The 17,491-nt window shown below is 43.2% G+C and overlaps 1 protein-coding gene across 1 annotated transcript in view; it reads left to right on the top strand.

The window, feature by feature from the left end:
- LOC126468113 (carbonic anhydrase 3-like) overlaps positions 1 to 17,491 on the top strand; it is a 65,573-nt gene that overhangs the window by 13,810 nt on the left and 34,272 nt on the right. The window contains exons 3-4 of the mRNA XM_050096527.1: positions 3,163 to 3,307; positions 13,876 to 13,981. Coding sequence (XP_049952484.1) covers positions 3,163 to 3,307; positions 13,876 to 13,981 — 251 coding nt within the window. The remainder of the gene's footprint in view (positions 1 to 3,162; positions 3,308 to 13,875; positions 13,982 to 17,491) is intronic.

Raw genomic sequence — 17,491 nt, 5'->3', positions numbered from 1 at the left:
GGGCGCTGAAAGACGTAAGTCAGATGTGGCCCCTGGAGTAGACTACATTCTCCTAGAAATATAGTGATGCTTGGGAGAGCCATCCACGACTAAACAAATCCACCTAGTGTGCAAGATACATGAGACAGGCGAAATATTCTAAGACTTCAAGAAGAATGTAATAGTTCAATTACAAATAGTGCAGTTTCTGATAGTTGTGAATATTGACGAACTACTGGTTACATAAGTCAATTTATAAAATAATGGTACGATTTTTGTAAAGAAGAATGGAAAAAGAGGTAGAAGCTGAAGGGAAGGTCACTTTGGGTTCCGGAGGAATGTAGGAACACGCGAGGCAATAGTGAATCTGCAGCTAATCTTAGCAGAGATGTTAAAGTAAGGTAACGCTGCCGCACTGTGAGCCGTGCGGTGTGCACTGCTTTACGGGAGGGAAGACGTGCCGGACCCCGGCACGAATCCTCCCGGTGGATTAGTATCGAGGTCCGGTATGCCCACTATTTTGTGGATGGTTTTTAAGGCGGTTTTCTAACTGCCTCGGCGAATGCGAGCAGGTTCCCCTTTTTCCGCCTCTATTACGCTATGTCGGCGATTGCTACGCAAACACTTTCTCGACGCACGCGTACACCATAAGTACTCTACGACGCGAACATTCGTGTTACACTCGTCTGGTGTGAGATGTTCTTGGGGGGCTCCACTAGGGGCCGAACCGCACAATAACCCTAGGTTCGGTGTGGGGCGTCGGTGGGGTGAGTGGACTGCTGTAGCCTGTTGTGGGGTTGTGAACCACTGAGGGCTACGGAGGGGACAAAGCCGCTAGCCTCTCCGTCGTTTCTAGGTCCCCAGTTCCACAATAGTACAAATATAAGGTGATGTTACATTTATAGCATTTTTTGATTGAGAGAGAAGCTTTTGACAAAGTTGTATAGACTAAACTCTTTGGAATTTTGAAAGTAACCGAAATAAAATACAGGAAACGAAAGTTTATTTACAACGTCTGCACAAGCAACCTCATAGTTATAAGAATCGAAGGAAATAAGAGGGAAACAGTGGTTTAGAATGGAGTGACGCTGGCTTGCAGCCTGTCCCCAATGTTACTGTTTACTGAGGAAGCATTGTAGAAAACCAAGGAGGTATTTGAAGAGGGAATTTAAATGCAGAAGGAAGATATAAAAAATTTGAGGTTTGCCGATGATATTGTAATTTCGTCAAAGACAACAAAGGACTTGGAAGTGCAGTTCAGTGCATTAGCCATTCTCTCGAAAAGAGTAAAACAAGGGTTATGAAATTAAATCAGGCAATGCTGAATGTATTATTTTATGAAATGACAAAGTAAAAGTAATAGACCAGTTTTGATGTTTCGATAGTAAAATAAATAATGGCATAAAATGCAGACGTGCGATGACAAGAAAGAAATTTCTGAAGAAGAGAAATTCATCTACATCGAATACAAATTTAAATGTTAGGAAGTATTCCCTGAATTGTTTGTCTGGAGAAAAAAAGTCAAACGTCGACGGTAAATAGATCGGACAATAAGAGAATTTAAGCTTTCGAAATGTGGTGCCACGGAAGAATACTGAAGATGACAGGGGTAGCTCGAGTAACTAAAGAGGAGGCACTGAATCAAATTGTGGAGAAAAGGTATTTCTGGCACCATTTTCCTAAAAGAAGGAACTGGTTAATAAGACGCTCCTTGAAGTATGTAGGAACCGTCAGTTTATAACTGTGTGGGGTAAAATTTGTAAAGGGTCCCAAGAGGTGAGAGTAGTAGATAGATTCAAATGGATGTTATTTGCAGTAGTTATTCGGAGGTGAAGAGGCTCTCACAGGATAGAGTAGCGTGAAGATTTGCGTCAAACGAGTCTTCGGACAGAAGACTACAACAACATATTCCAATTTTTGTCTTCCCGTACAGTTTTACCCTCTACGGCTCCTCGTACAATAGAAGTCATTCCATAATGTCTTAACACATGTTCTATCAATCTGTCTCGTCTCCGCATTTCTTACCATTTCAATCAACTTGATTTTCAGTTTTCTTCAATAATGGCAAATCTCAAACGACTATATCTTCTTCTTTTTCAGTTTCCCTACATTCCATTATTCATTTCCATACAGTGCAGTGTTCAATACGTACATTCTCAGACATCTTACCCTTGAACTGAGGCACATGTTTGATACTAGTGGACTTCTTTCAATGATGAAAGCCTTCTTTCCGAGTGCTAATCTGCTTCTTACGTGTCTGCTTACATTTCGTAAATCAAATTAGACGTCTGAGTGGCCTCTTCTGAGTGGCTTCTTCTTCTGACAGCGGGACAACGCTTTGCGACGCTGTTATTTTGATCGAGTTCCACACGTGCTAATTCGTTGAAGTGAGATCCTAAGTATCTTTCTAAAGCTACACACACACACACACACACACACACACACACACACATGGTGTATAGTGGAAGATGTTTCAGGTAGGAATATACGTCCTTTGCTGTGAGTGTGATGGTTATTCTGGGCTGAGCAGTTGTTTAAGAACAGACGATGGTCGGTGTATTCTTACGGTATATCTTTCCTATTTACACTTATACATGAGCATGCTTCAAATGGACTTTCTTTCCTTCACCCTCATGGTAGACACATATCGTGTTTGTATCAGTGTTTATAATGTATATGCAAGATAGATTGACAGGGGGGGGAGGAGGGGACATAGGAAGTATTAAATGATATGCTGCATCATCGTCAGTGCTGCTGTCTATAGTTACGACTGATGCCTTTTTACTTTTAAAATGACATGTGTCATTGACTGAGGTCCCTATGAAAATAATATCGTTTTACAGAATCCAATAGAATGTACACGAAGTGACGGACTAATTTCCATCTGGCATCACTTTGCACTGTTAACTATGTAGTATCTAAAGCAATAGCAAAGTCGAATCACGAAAGCACGGATTGATTTCATTTTAAAAATAAAAGATTAAGTTATGTATATGATGCTTTCCAACTGTCTGTGATGTAACCGTAGAAACAGGTTTCGCATGAAATGTGGAAAAAAATACTTTGTGCCTCATACTGAAATTGTTAATAGGCAGATTCATGTTACTCATTAAATAAATTTCATAACATACCTCAAGGAAATCACGGACGCTCGCCTCCAGTATGTTGCTGATGTGCCTGCAGTGATGGTGAGTGCTAAGTGGCGAGCGAAGGTGCGGGCCCATTTGACCGGCGGCCCCCTGCTGGGCCGCTACGTGTTCTCCCAGCTGCACTTCCACTGGGGACAGCAGGACACGGAGGGCAGCGAGCACACGCTGCAGGGCGACAGGTGAGTCGAGCGCGCGCCACTCCTTGTAGCCACAACTGTACGCGGGCTAGTCAGTAACTCGTAACTACCACTTCCAAGACAACAAGCTGGGGCCGCAGAGCTTGGTGATCTTGTTCCTCGTTCTCGGCATATTCACCCTGGATTGCAATACATTTTCCACAACGATGGATAGCTTGGCAAAGTCCTTGATTGTAGAAGTCTGCATTTTGACTGTTTAAGAAACATTTCATCCTGGAAACACCTCGTCGTCATTCTAGCAACGCCTTCCATACAGTGGTTGTTTCATCTGAGGACAGAGGAAGACCTGCTCCCGGGTTCCCGGGTTCGATTCCCGGCGGGGTCAGGGATTTTCTCTGCCTCGTGATGACTGGGTGTTGTGTGATGTCCTTAGGTTAGTTAGGTTTAAGTAGTTCTAAGTTCTAGGGGACTGATTACCATAGATATTAAGTCCCATAGTGCTTAGAGCCATTTGAACAGAGGAAGATGTCACTTTGTAAAAGCGAGGATATGTGGCATAAGACAAAATCTGATGGGCCAAAGAAGCGATATGTGTGACTGTTGCCTGTGCAGAATGAACTAGCGTTTCGTTGTGAAGCAAAAATACCCCGTTGGACAGCTTCTTGTGATGCCTCTTCGTCTTAACATCGTCCCAATATCACCTATGGAGATTAAGAAATATGCTCTTTCGACATGCCCTTTCGATATGTTCTTTCGACAGCTTTTCACTTATTAGCGTAATGTGTCAGCACTACAACATGCCAGGGCCAAAAAATACTCACCATGACTTTGCCCGATGATGGTCGGGCCTTCACTTTTCTCGGAAGTGACTAATCCTCGTGGCTTCACTATTTGATTTTTCCCTTTGTCTTGCAGTCATAGCGGCACACTTAGCTCTTGCCCATGGTGATGAGGCTGATAAAGAAGTACCATGTATGACTTGACCAAAAGGTAACGTAACATTCGCTTTTCTCACTTACTGCGATAGCAGCGCTTCAATCGGCCAGCAAGCTACGCTTCTGAATGCGATATCGGATGAGAGGGAATAGTATCATTTAAATTGACTTCTAGCATAGTTCTTAGAGTAGGTCGTTTACACTGATTTCTAACATAGTTCTTTCAATAGGGAGTGTGTGTAGTACCATAAAAAGCGACGATAACTAAAAAGTGACGCCATAATTGTCTTTCTTTAGTTCTCAAAGGGCTCCGTAAGGTTGGAAACAGTGCATGACAGCGTAGTCCCTTTACAGTTCACTTGTAATGTAGAGATATTTATTGAAGAATGTTGTTTTCTTTTAAGAACGAAAAATTGCTACTAAACGCTGGAGATCCTCAATTCGATTTTGAAGCAAAAGCAATTACATTTGCAAAAATATTCTTATATTAGAAAGTCGAGTCAAGTGTAAGAATGGGAGTATCATCAGACACTATAAATTTCTTTTACATGTCAAGAAAAGTGCCTATCATAATATGAACAAACAACAACAAAAATATATGCTTTCTAAGCATGAAATGAAATGCTTCTTTGTATTTTATTGGTTTCAGCAGACTAAGCTACAAGTAAGCACATATTCGGAAGTACTTCTTCATGAATATGGTATAGCTTAACGGTATGGTACTCAATCAGTGATATTCCGCTGTCTTTACATTTATTTCACAGGAATCCATGTCTCTTGGTAATTTGGTAATGCATGAAACACAAGAATATAATAACTGTTTTGTTAATTAAGTGGAAAAGTAATAAAGAACAAAAGCTATCCTTAAGGCTCATGTCACTGCTTTCTCGCCGCTTGGAGCGCTAGTGTCGAGCCAACTGTCAAACGGTAACCACTTCCACAACAGAGTGGCGCGGCTTACGAATTTGTTTGTATGAGACTGTGACTTGATACATTTGCAGCATTTCCGCAGAAGCTTCGCTTCAGTGGTCTTACTGAATGGATATGGGCAATCACGGAACCCAGCGGGCGCTGACTAGTGTCATGATCAAAATGTAATGTAAAACGTTGAAAACTGATGCATGACTTGACTTACACATGACTTGATCTTCAATTTTTCTACTATTGCCTCGAGTGTAATACGCTGGTCTTCGAGAACAGAGATCTCTAACTCTCTTAAGATTCGCTGTTCTTCATAGAAGGGCAGTTGCCATTTCGTTCTTCTTGATTTACACTAGTTTGACTCTGGTGGAAGCGTTTGCTCCGTCTAACCACTGTGTCATAATGTGGTGCATTTTAGCGTATACCTCCACCAACGCAGTTTAGATTGCTCCAGCGTTACTCCCCTTCAAATGCGGAAAACGATTTACCGCACAATACCCGACTTTATTAACAGGCTACGTTACCTACGTCACTATGCTTATGCTTCACCAGCCGTCTGACATCGTACTGTGTGCCATTACTTCGTTCATGTAACTCCAAACAAACACAAAAATTAATTGTGTAACTTTTACTTTTTTCGAGGTGGTTATTGAAACTTATGATTATCCTTGCTACACACACGCCGCTACAGGTTTACCTGTCAAGTCAGCCGCATGATTCTACTGTTAACAGACACACACAAGTCGAGTCAAGTGCAGTAAGCCCCAACCGTGCTAAACCTCAAGAAGCGTCTCAGATTAGCCGGTGAGTTCGTAGATGATGGTATAATGGGCGTACCGTATAACTGGCAACGTTTTCACACCCGAGTTTTGTGGTAATGGAGCCAGTCCGACCATGAACTGACTCTCTGATCCGCCGTGGAGAAATTCTTCCTACCTGTTACCTGCTCTCATAGTCTTACGTCCCATTTCAGAGTCGTAGTAGTGCCGTCGGATTCTGAAAGTGCAATACTACAGCCTATGTTTTACTTAATGAAGCTGGAAGAATTTGTTTGTGCAAATAATTTTTGCACTGAATGACATTATCGTGCGTTTATTTAAGAAACACCGTAAAATGAACTTGTTCACACTGACTATAAACTAACTAATAACGGCACAAGAGCATGGTCTACCGCATGACTAGATCGAAAGGCGTCCTATCGACGACTGCCGACTTTCGCGCACTGTCTGCAACTTGAGTGTACAATCGTTATTGTTTGTATAAGATCGCACATCTTCAGTTATGCCAAAGTTATGCGTTTATTTATTGATATCAGGGTTTCTTGGCAATGTAAAATTGCTTAAAGGAAGGTTTTATGACCCGTAGACTACTCCTAATGTCTCAGTAGCAAAAGACAACTTTTGTTACAAACATGTATTAATAAGTCACTTGATTCGTGCCAGAATAAAAGTACTTCCTCTGCGTATCTCTTTGCTGACGTTGCGAGCGGTTTCTGTATCGGTTCCTCGTCCCACTGGCTCTGAAAGCGCCAGATGGCCAACCGCCTCTGCTAGCCAGCTCCTTATTCCATACATACTGCAGCGCCGATACATTCACTTCACTTCACGTATGTGAAATAGCAAAACTGGAAATTACGTAAAATGCGCTGTTACCTGCAAATTAGGTTTACCTTACAAACGTGACAGTTTACCAGTTATCATGACTACAACAGACAGTGTTCTAGTCACTGTAGGAGTAGTAATGATGAACGAAGAATCTTATAAGCGTCGGAAAAACGTTAAGTTCATCAGAAAAAAATAATAATCACCAGCTTAAAAGAGCACGTAGCTCGTTGTGAAGCGCTTCACTTGATGCGTAGTTGATAACAGGTGGTTGTGTGACCATTCACCATTGTCCTATCTCATAGCTGTCGAGTGGTGTGTACATTTCAGACGGTTGTAAAGAATCGAGCAATATGATCGATCGATGTGAAGAGGTGACAGAATAACAAGAAGGAGCTGCTATGTTTGGATGTGCCCATGGCCACTCAGTGAATGATTTTTCCCGACTTCTTAGTGTATCAATGCATGCTTCCCCAAGAACGATGTAGCTCCAGCAGCCATCTAACACAGTGTAAAAACAGTGCCCGTAAAAAGGTAATAATAGACTGGGACCAGAGAGGAGTGTCACGCTTTGTCAGTAACAGTCCGTTTGGTACCCGATAGAAATGACTGCAGTTAGTAATTATGGGCCCATCTACCCAGTTTCTGAGCCAATATTACGAAGGGAACTGCATGCTATGGACATTTGTTGTCGGATTTCTCATTGATCACTGCGGCACCGGAAACTCCACATCAGTGGGCCAAATACACTGATGCTGGTGACTAGAATCATTTAGGAGGTCGATGAGTTGCTGTTTTCCGTCCTTCAGAATGATGCAGGGCATCGAGTGCAGCGATGCCCATTGAGCATTTTAAACTGATGCATGTAGAAGGTGTTGTTCAAGCAGTAGGTGGCTCTTTGATATTTCCGGTGTTGCTTTCGCACAGTGTCGTGGCGTCTCAACTGCTGAGGTCATTAGTTCCCTAGAACTTAGAACTACTTAAGCCTAACTAACCTAAGGACATCACACACATCCATGCCCTAGGCAGGATTCCAACCTGCGACCGTAGCGGTCGCGCGGTTCCAGACTGAAGCGCCTAGAATCGCTCGGCCTCAACGGCCTACTTTATTTACGAATTCTAGTTCAACAAGTGTAGCTCTTTCTTGTATATTTTCATTATGAATATACTGTAGATACATTCGTCTTCCAAGGTGACCACAGCAGTGTTCAGAGCTGCTCGCAAAGCTTCCGGGCTCGACGAACACTCAACTCAGGCGGACCATCACATTTCGACTGGCCCACTAAAGCGGGGTAGTATATCATATTCATACAGATTAGACTAACTGGCCAATGATCTTCTTCAGTGCAGATGCACTCACATTACTCGAACTCTTACGGGAATCGGTGGATTGACTGCCGCGAGTGTGCAGGGGTACTATAAATGTAATGTGTGGGCAGTAAATTGGGAATGTGGGTCTCACGGGGAGCGTGCCAGAGATAAGTCTCTGCAGTCACACTATGCTCTGTGTCCTCGGTAGCTCAGACGGATAGAGCGTCTGGCCTGTAAGCAGGAATTCCAGGTGCGAGTCCCGGTCGGCGAACACATTTTCAACTGTCCTTGTTGATATTTATCAACGCCTGTAAGCAGCTAAAAGTCTGGATTTCATTGTAATTTCAGGTCAAACAAATGGGAAAGGCATAATGTTGATTTTATTATTAACCGCCGCATAGACAGTTTGGTCATCGTGAGTACCGGAGGCGTCGACGAGATGCTGCATCTGCAGTATTAGCTCTGGCGTTTTCATATGCTTGGGCACCATTTCGCGGAGCACTTTCCAGTTCTTAGTCCAGCGTGTGTCGAATATTTCGGAATACGTAGCTAATTGCCCAAACCTTTCTTTCAAAATTTTTGATTCTGTCTCAACGACAGCGTAGAGAATATCAGCTTTGTATTCCTCATCTGGAAGTTGTGTCCCGCAACCCACGTCGTCACTTTCATAATCAAAATGTTTCGTCGTCTTGCCAATTCTGTTTTCATGAAATTCTGGCTCGATCTGTAAACTTTCAACTATCTATTTCGCAGTTGTCTGCACATTAACAAAACCTTCAACATTGAAATTCTCAATAAACTTCAAGAAATTTACTTACGACTTTCACGTCCATGTTTTCTGTTTGAAGTACCCTACTTACCGCATTAAAATCGAAGAGAAGATCATGTCTTATGACAATGCCTACAGTAGACCCGAAGATTTCTAATTCGTTCACAGCAAACGTGTGTGATTCGCTCTTTGTTTTCGATTCATCAGTGCTACTGCTCTCCTCAGGATGGGACATCTCTTACTTGTGTTGCCTGGTACGCTATAGTACTGACGCTCACTACCCTACTTTCTTGAGTATCTGAAAGCTTCTTCACTATTAAAGCAGGTACCCTGTTCAATAAGGTTTCCCATCTGTATCTGAGTGGATACACAAAAAATAATGTACGTTCTTTAAATTATACCAAAAAATGTCACTGCTTTTGCTGTAGGTTTTGCCGCGTCTCATAACACAACATTAAGACTGTGGTAGTATATGGCGTATAAAATGCTTTTGGATTAAACTTACGATTTGGGCTTGAACACATCTTCTATGACCTTTTATATTTGCGCCTTATCGGAAGCCTGGCGTCTGCAGTCATGAATATAGAGATGTAGTTGATATAGTTTCAACAAAAAGGTTTCAGTCAAACTTTCTCCTGTAGTTGAAGTGGCGTTCAGAATCCGGGAAAGTGTCCTTCTACAGTCATTGTGTCTTGTGATAAGTTTACAGGTCTAACATCGGTGTCATTTGTTCATTATATTTACTTTCCCCTACAGAATTAACAATGCCGTACTTTACTCTTTGGCAAGGATTTTTATGAGTTTATTTCGGATGTTTTTTCCAAGATAATGGTCATGAAGTTGTTGAGTTTTTACCCGACTTAAATGCTCCTGCGGAACAAGGCCAAATTTCGATATCATTTCAACCAAAGCAAGAAATTACCATCATTATCCTGATAGAGGGTGTCACTGGTTTCTCTATATTTCGAATACAGAACCCATTTTGACCCACTTTTTCTACATTAGGTAAAGTTATTATATAAAAATGAGTTCGAAATTTTCTTCTCTTTTTCTTGAAAGGTTAACCAAAACCTACAGCTTTAGTAGGGCCTTTCTGCACAATTTCATCCATAATGGACGATGTTAACGCATAGGCCAAATGCTTGGGTCTAGATCTGTGTTTATTTCACGACCGTTATTAGAAGGCCTACATGCAGTTGAAACTTCCTGACAGATTAAAACTGTGTGCCCGACCGAGACTCGAACTCGGTACCTTTGCTTTTCCCGAGCAAATGCTCTATCAACTTTTTTCTTTTTTTTATCTTCTGTTTATGTGAAAAAGAGAGGTTTTGTCTGCTTTATGGCAAAAACGATTACCGCATTGCTTCTACCTCTTGTATTCCGAATAAATTAAAAAGAAATGGATTGTTTTAGTAGCACATTCAGCGGCAGGCTGGAGGAGGCGTGGCGGGGAGGGGTCGAATTCCGAGGCCTAGCCACGATGTCTCTCTCCTCCTACCACTTAAGCGAACCGTCATCTTTTCCTTATAAGAAGCAACAAAAACAAGGGAGCCATACTCCAAAAAATATGCCGATAATGTGAACTAAAAAAGGGAATCTTGCCCGCTGGGCTCGCCTTATCGATGCGGGTGGCCAGTACGAGGCGGTAGTCATTGCAATGGACATCAGCAGTCATCAGCCGTCGGAGCGTCCGGGGCCGCTGCACACAGTCAGAGACTGTTTCTGTTATCATAGGGGATACGTGGAAACACCACGTCTACAAGACAATATCTTCTCACACCCGGCACACCCGAGCTGGGCGGTGAGTGTATGAATGACGACCGAAAGTAGTTAGTAAGAACGTTCCGGTACTCCGTTCGGTTCGTTAAGACCAGGAACTCGTCGATCATGCATTGCCACAAATCGAGAACTTCCTTTTCGCCGTCGCGGTAAATGTAGTGTATCGCTGTTCCTTGGACCCAACTGACCGGTTTCATACGGGTCATCTGTAAATAGCATCGGGATAAAAGGGGTGCAGGGGAGCAATCGAAACGTAGGAGCGGCGTAGCAGGAAAGCCAGTATCTGGCGGATCAGTTTCCAGCACTCGCATGCTGGGTCACATTCAGTCTGTGTTCGTCCGTATCTACCGTCGCGCAGGGAGAGCACTTAGGGTCGTCAGTTAGGTAAATACGAGGGCGGTTCAGAAAGTAACCTCCGATTGGTCACAGTGCGGGTTGTGGGGGGAGTAGCGACGCCATCTGTGCGTTCACGCACTCAACAGGTCAGTCCGCATCAAGCTGTGGTCGAGTGAACGTCGTACCTGCGCTAGTTTAGTTTTTGTGGCAGTTTGAAATGTGTGCTGCAATAGAAAATCCCGCCAAATGTGAAGTGCGTGCTGTCATAAGGTTTTTTACAGCCAAAGGATATTCTGCAGCAGCTATTCATCGTGAGCTTTGTGCTGTGTACGGACCAAGAGTTATGAGTAAAGGAGTTGTCCGTGAATGGGTACGTTTATTTAAAAGTGGACGAGAAAACGTTCATGATGAAGAGAGGAGTGGTAGACCATCATTGGTGACTGACGAACTCGTTCAGACAGTTGATGCAAAAGTTCGTGAAACTCGACGTTTCTCAATGTCGGAGTTGTCTTCTGGTTTTCCACAGATTTCTAAGACTCTCTTGTACGAGATAGTGACAGCAAGATTGGGTTACCGTAAGTTCTGTGCACGATGGGTGCCCAAAATTCTTACCGACCACCACAAAACTCAAAGAATGGCCTCTGCATTAGACTTTCTGTAACGTTATGAGGACGAAGGAGAACCATTGTTAAACAGAATCGTGACCGGTGACGAAACCTGGATTAAGTACGTGAACCCTGAGACAAAAGAACAATCAAAGATGTGGGCACATTCAAATTCGCCTACCAAACCAAGAAAAGCCTCGCAAGATTTTTCTGCCAGAAAACTGATGGCAACGGTGTTTTGGGATGCCAAAGGGGTGTTGTTGGTTGAATTCATGGAACGTGGTACGACCATTAATCAAGACGTGTACTGTGAAACAATAAAAAAGTTACGACGGGCTATACAGAACAAACGCCGTGGTATGCTGACTTCCGGTATCGTTTCTTTGCACGATAACGCCCGTTCTCACTCTGCTCGCAGAACAACGGCCCTTCTTGAGTCCTTCAAGTGGGACGTTATCAACCATCCACCTTACAGCCCAGACCTGGCGCCAAGTGATTATCACCTCTTCATGCATTTGAAGAATGGCTCGGGTCACAGCGGTTTGATGACGACGAAGAGCTAAAAGATGCGGTCACAGGCTGGCTCCAGGCACAAGCGGGTGATTTTTATGCAGAAGGAATTTCAAAGCTTGTGAAGAGATACGATAAGTGCCTCAATCGCTATGGAGACTATGTAGAAAAATAGTGCAAAGATGTAGTTGTAAGATGTATATATTAAAATATTTTTATTTAACTTGGTGTATTTTTTTAAATCAACCGGAGGTTACTTTCTGAACGGCCCTCGTATGTAGCTTTCGTCGGGTCGGAAATTTCTCGTAAGTGACCACATACCACGTCGATCGCACTAAAGTTGACAGGAAGGGCGCGTGAATGGCTCAATCCCGCGTCCGGTCGACCGTGGGGTGCCCTCTGAGCTACCCAAGCAACACTCATGAACCGCCCTCACAGCTTTACTTCCGCCACTACTTCGTCTCCTACCTTCCAAACTTCACTTCTTCCTCCTGCAGTTATTTCGTGTTTTATACAGTATCTCCTACTACAAACACGGTTTTCCTGGCACTGAGTAACTGATGTAACATTAGGTAGTGATTGGAAAATTCATGCAGTAAGATCGGGAACAAATAAACAACTGACCGCTCTTATGAGCACTTACTGAAAAGCTGAGGTGATGTCAGTGAGACATCTGCGGACATTCATGCTCGGTCGAGTTGCAGAACTTCGGTCGCAACAAAATTTTGTACAGGCATGTTAGTCATTGAAAAAATGTTGGAGGGTGAGGGCTCAAAAATACTGAAGTCGGCAAATAAGGGACACCCTACTGTACATGATTTCTGGCAGCGGTGGTCATGGGAATGTACGATCGCAAGAAACCTGGGCTCCGGACGGCCAAGCGGCACTACCGAAACGGAAGATATCGTGTTCGGCGTATGGCTCCAACGCATCGAACTGCATCTGCAGCAGCTATTCGAGCAGCAGTTGGCACTATAGTACCACAACAAACTGTTACAAATCCCAAACGACTGCCCTTTGCGACTTCCGTGGTGTCAAGCGAGAGCTCATTAGGTGGCTGGGTGGAGGTCTCTCGTGTTTGATGATGAAAGATGGTTCTGCCTCGGTGCCAGTGATGCCCTTGTGTTGGTTAGGAGGAGGCCAGCCGCACTGTACCTACACCTGCAGTATTGTCTGGGGTGCCATTTCGTATGATAGTAGGAGCCCTCCGTGGTTATCACACGCACCCTGACTGCAAATTTTTACGTCAGTCCGGTGAATCTACCTGTTGTGCTGCCATTCATGAGCAGCCTTCCAGGGGGTGTTTTCAACAGGGTAACGTTAGCCCTCATACGTCTGTTGTAACCCAACACGCCCTACGGTGTGTCAGGAAGCTGCTTTGGCCTGCTAGATCACCAGATCTGTTTCCAACCGATCACATATGGAACATCGTCTTATGATAACTTCAGTGTCATCCACAAGTAGAAGTAACCATCACTGTATCGAGCGGCCAAGTGTAACAAGCATGGAACTCCATCCCACAAACTAACATTAGGCACCTGTACAACACAAGGCATTCACGTTTGCAAGCTTGCATTCAACATTTTGGCGGACACACCAGCTGTTAATTCCCAGCATTTCACATTTGCAGTGGCATATCTCGCGCTTACATTAACCTGTGATCTTGCAAAGTTAAGTAATTACATATGTCACCTAGACCGATTTATTCCCGAAATTATATTACCCTACATTAATTAGTTACGGTTTTCTTTTTCGTCAGCGTACGTTGATTATGAAGTGCAGCAGTATTATGTTTTCTGTAACTATGCTGGTTGTGATACATTGGTGTCCTGTCTGCTTGTAGTTTCCCACTGGAGATGCATATGGTGCTCTTCAAGAGTCGCTACCTCACCCAGGAGGCCGCTCTCAAGGAGATGGACGGAGTTGTCGAAGTTGCCTACTTCTTTCAGGTGAGCGCAAGTTGACCATTCCGCATTCACATACGTTTCAGCATGTATTACACGCAACTGTCTGCATGGTCAAGCTTACCTTAAAAATGAAGAGATATTTTTGAGTGTATGATGAATATGATGAATAGCGCGGGAACTGTGTCCATGTGTTAGCTTTTCAATCCGCCTTCGGACAAAAGCGAATCGAAGCGAATACAAGGGAATGTGCATTCAAAGATAATTCAACAGTGTTCTGTACTGCCTCGCGGGATTAGCCGAGCGGTCTAGGGCGCTGCAGTCATGGACTGTGCGGCTGGTCTCGGCGGAGGTTCGATTCCTCTCTCGGGCATGGGTGTGTGTGTTTGTCCTTAGGATAATTTAGGTTAACTAGTGTGTAAGCTTAGGGACTGATGACCTTAGCAGTTGAGTCCAATAGATTTCACACACATTTGAACATTTTGTTCTGTACCATTCGATTGTATCTTAAACAAGCGTTTATGCTAGAGGCAACGGAAGAGACCACCAGATAACGAGCATAGCCCATGAACGCTACTTTGTTATTTTTTGGCGTTAACAAACGGCACCGAGCTACATGGCACAATAGTTAGCACACTGGAGTCGGATTCAAACCTGCGTCCGGTCATCCTGATTTAGCTTTTCCGTGATTTTCCTAAATCACTTCCTACAAACGCCGGAATGGTTCCTTTGAAAAGGACACAGCCGACTTTCTTCCCCATCCTTGCCTAATCCGATGGGACCAATGACCTCGCTTTTTGATCCCTTCCCCCAAATCCACCAACCAACCTAATAAACGGCACACATAATACAGCACTATATAGCCACGATGAAAAAGTTCAATATTCAGAGAGCATATTTTTGTATGTTTTTGACGAAGATAATTTTTGGTGTCGGAATTTGTACGTATGTTTTAAATACGTGGAAGTGTAGTGCTTAACATTGTAGTGCAACTGCAGCTTCCGTAAACATCATTCCAAAACTTTTAACATTCTTGGTTGACTATTTTCTCTGGCTTCCCATTACAGGTGAGAAGGAAGGTTAAGAGTCGGTCACTGACTACTGACGACTAATTCAACCTGAAGAACTACGCTATGGGTATTAGTAACCGAAGACACGTTAATAATTGTTTCGTATTTCAGTAGCTGCTATATATCAGGAAGTTTCTAACGTCTGCAACAGCACATACGAAGCACTTAAGAGTTTTGTTAGTACGTATGAAGCCAGTAACACACGATTAATGAAATGTGAAATATGTATATGAGATGTCATATACGCTACTTGGTAAAATCTAATATATACGAGGGGCGTTCAGAAAGTAAGCTCCGATCGGTCGCGAAATGGAAACGACTATGAAAATCCGATAAAGCTTTGCACAGATGTGTTGGGTAGTGTCTCTAGTATAACCCCAGTTAGCATCACGTCGCTCTTCTCATTTCTGAGCTCGCAGTGAGTGCGTAAAGATGTCTAGAAAATAGTGTCTGCCGCCAAGTACCAGGGCCTGGTGAGAAATTTCGCCTGAAGCTATGCAGCTAACATTACATAACTGTCGTGCTGTTTCGTCTTCACGACAATTCTCAGCCGCATTCTGCAGGGGCAATGAAGCTGCTCCTGCACCGTTTTCAAATGGAAATGTTAGATTACCCACAATACAGTCCGCAATTGTCTCCCCCTGAGTTTCATCTCTGGTCACATGAACCGCTGTCTTTGAAGACAACATTTTGACACAGACAACGAGGTGTAGGCCTTCGTGGAGAATTGGCGGAAAGCACTGCCGGCTGCCTTCTATGATGAGGCTATTGAAAAGTTAGTACAACGCTATGACAAAAGTCTAAGTCAGAACGGCGACTACGTAGAGAAGTAGCTGAAAGGTGTAGCTAATTGTTACAAGTAAAACATTTCTGATGTTCACTGTGGTTTCAATTTGGCAATCAATCGGACCTTACTTTCTGAACAGGCCTCGTAGTTTGCTAGAGGGCAGGGAGCGTGTTCCCAGGTAAACCATTCTTTTGCCATAAAAAATCTTTTAACATTAAATTGATGCATCAGTCATGTGATTACAGCTACTATGTACGTAAGCATTGAGAATGATCAGGTCTTTCGTATACTTTCAATTTTAATCTGCGAAATACGTACCTATCCGTTCGCTATTATTTACCTTAAAGGAAATTTATTGTACTTTACCTTTTAATAGAAAGCATTATAAAGCTTGTTCATAACCACTCCGTTCTCGACTCATGCTAGAATTTACTGAATTCATCGTCCCCAGTACCAACATCGAGTGCTTAGGCAATTTTCTACCAAGCAACACTTCTTTTTATGTGGTATTTTTGCAGTGGGTCCTTTGGATCCCAGAAGCACGTACGGTATCTATATTTCTCTGTCAGCAATATTACACACTGTTTGGACCACCCCATCGCTCACGCAACTCATTTCAACGACAACAAAAGTGAACAAGACAGCAGACGAAAGCTGTTGGTGCCGTCGTGAACATCCATTAATAGTTCGCTAAACGATCGTCAACCAGTGAACCACGAGCTATAACAAGCGATTGCGAACCAAACGCGATTGAAGGCCGTCTGCCCGTAGTGTCTGAGCCAGAGAATTCTCGTTCGCTGTTGTGCTTTCGCTTGCGTTCCCTTCGACTTAACCCCAGGACGCCCATACCTTTTTTTCTAACTTGGATGCCTAAGGGGGGGGGGGGGGGGGAGTGGTGTTCGGCGAGCCCACAGGTATTACATAAGTTTACTGACGAAAAATTACAACTTTCAAAGTGGTTTATGTATTTTATTAAGGCATCGGTTTATAAATGTTGTTAATTGTTATAAATATTGGATCGAGTGAATAAAAATGACATATTACAATACAAAATACAGATGTGTTCATATACAGTAGACTACTCTGAGTCCTCAACTTCAAGGCAAGAGACACACTTCACATTTTTTTCTGAATGTGTGTTACACACATCTTTATGACACTGTCCACAATACTGTTTTGGTTTACTTAGATTGTTGTACTTCTGCTTCTTTGTTTTAGCTTCTCTTACACAAATATGGCACCGACCTTTCCCTGCGGGCGGCTGACGTGCTTCTGTAATCACTTCTTTGATTTTCTTTTGTTGAATAGTTTCCATTGATTGAACAATTTGGTTAGATAACCCTCTTGCATTGGCACTTCTTTCTTCTACCTGCATTTTCACTAGTTCCATCCCAGCTTGCAGAAGATAAAGTTTCCGTTTCTTTCCATTCCATCTTGGATGTTGCTGGATGAATATGGTGGTTGCATTGATAGCACAAATGTCGATGAGAGAGTAAAATACAGATAGAGGCCATCTCTTTGTTCCCCTCTTGCAGGTGTAAATACGCGCCATTTGATCAATGGTATCAATTCCACCTTTAGTGGAATTATAGTATGCATTTATCTCGGTTTTATTCTTCTCTCCTCCAACAGTGCCATTATCTTGGTGCATTGTTGACAACATCAGTAAGTTTTTACTTGGTTTCGTTTTCGCTATGT

The sequence above is a fragment of the Schistocerca serialis genome, chromosome 1, assembly GCF_023864345.2.
Source record: "Schistocerca serialis cubense isolate TAMUIC-IGC-003099 chromosome 1, iqSchSeri2.2, whole genome shotgun sequence".
In the NCBI taxonomy this organism is placed as follows: domain Eukaryota; kingdom Metazoa; phylum Arthropoda; class Insecta; order Orthoptera; family Acrididae; genus Schistocerca; species Schistocerca serialis.
The sequence above is the reverse complement of the archived record's forward strand: the minus strand, read 5'-3'. Positions and strand labels throughout refer to the sequence as shown.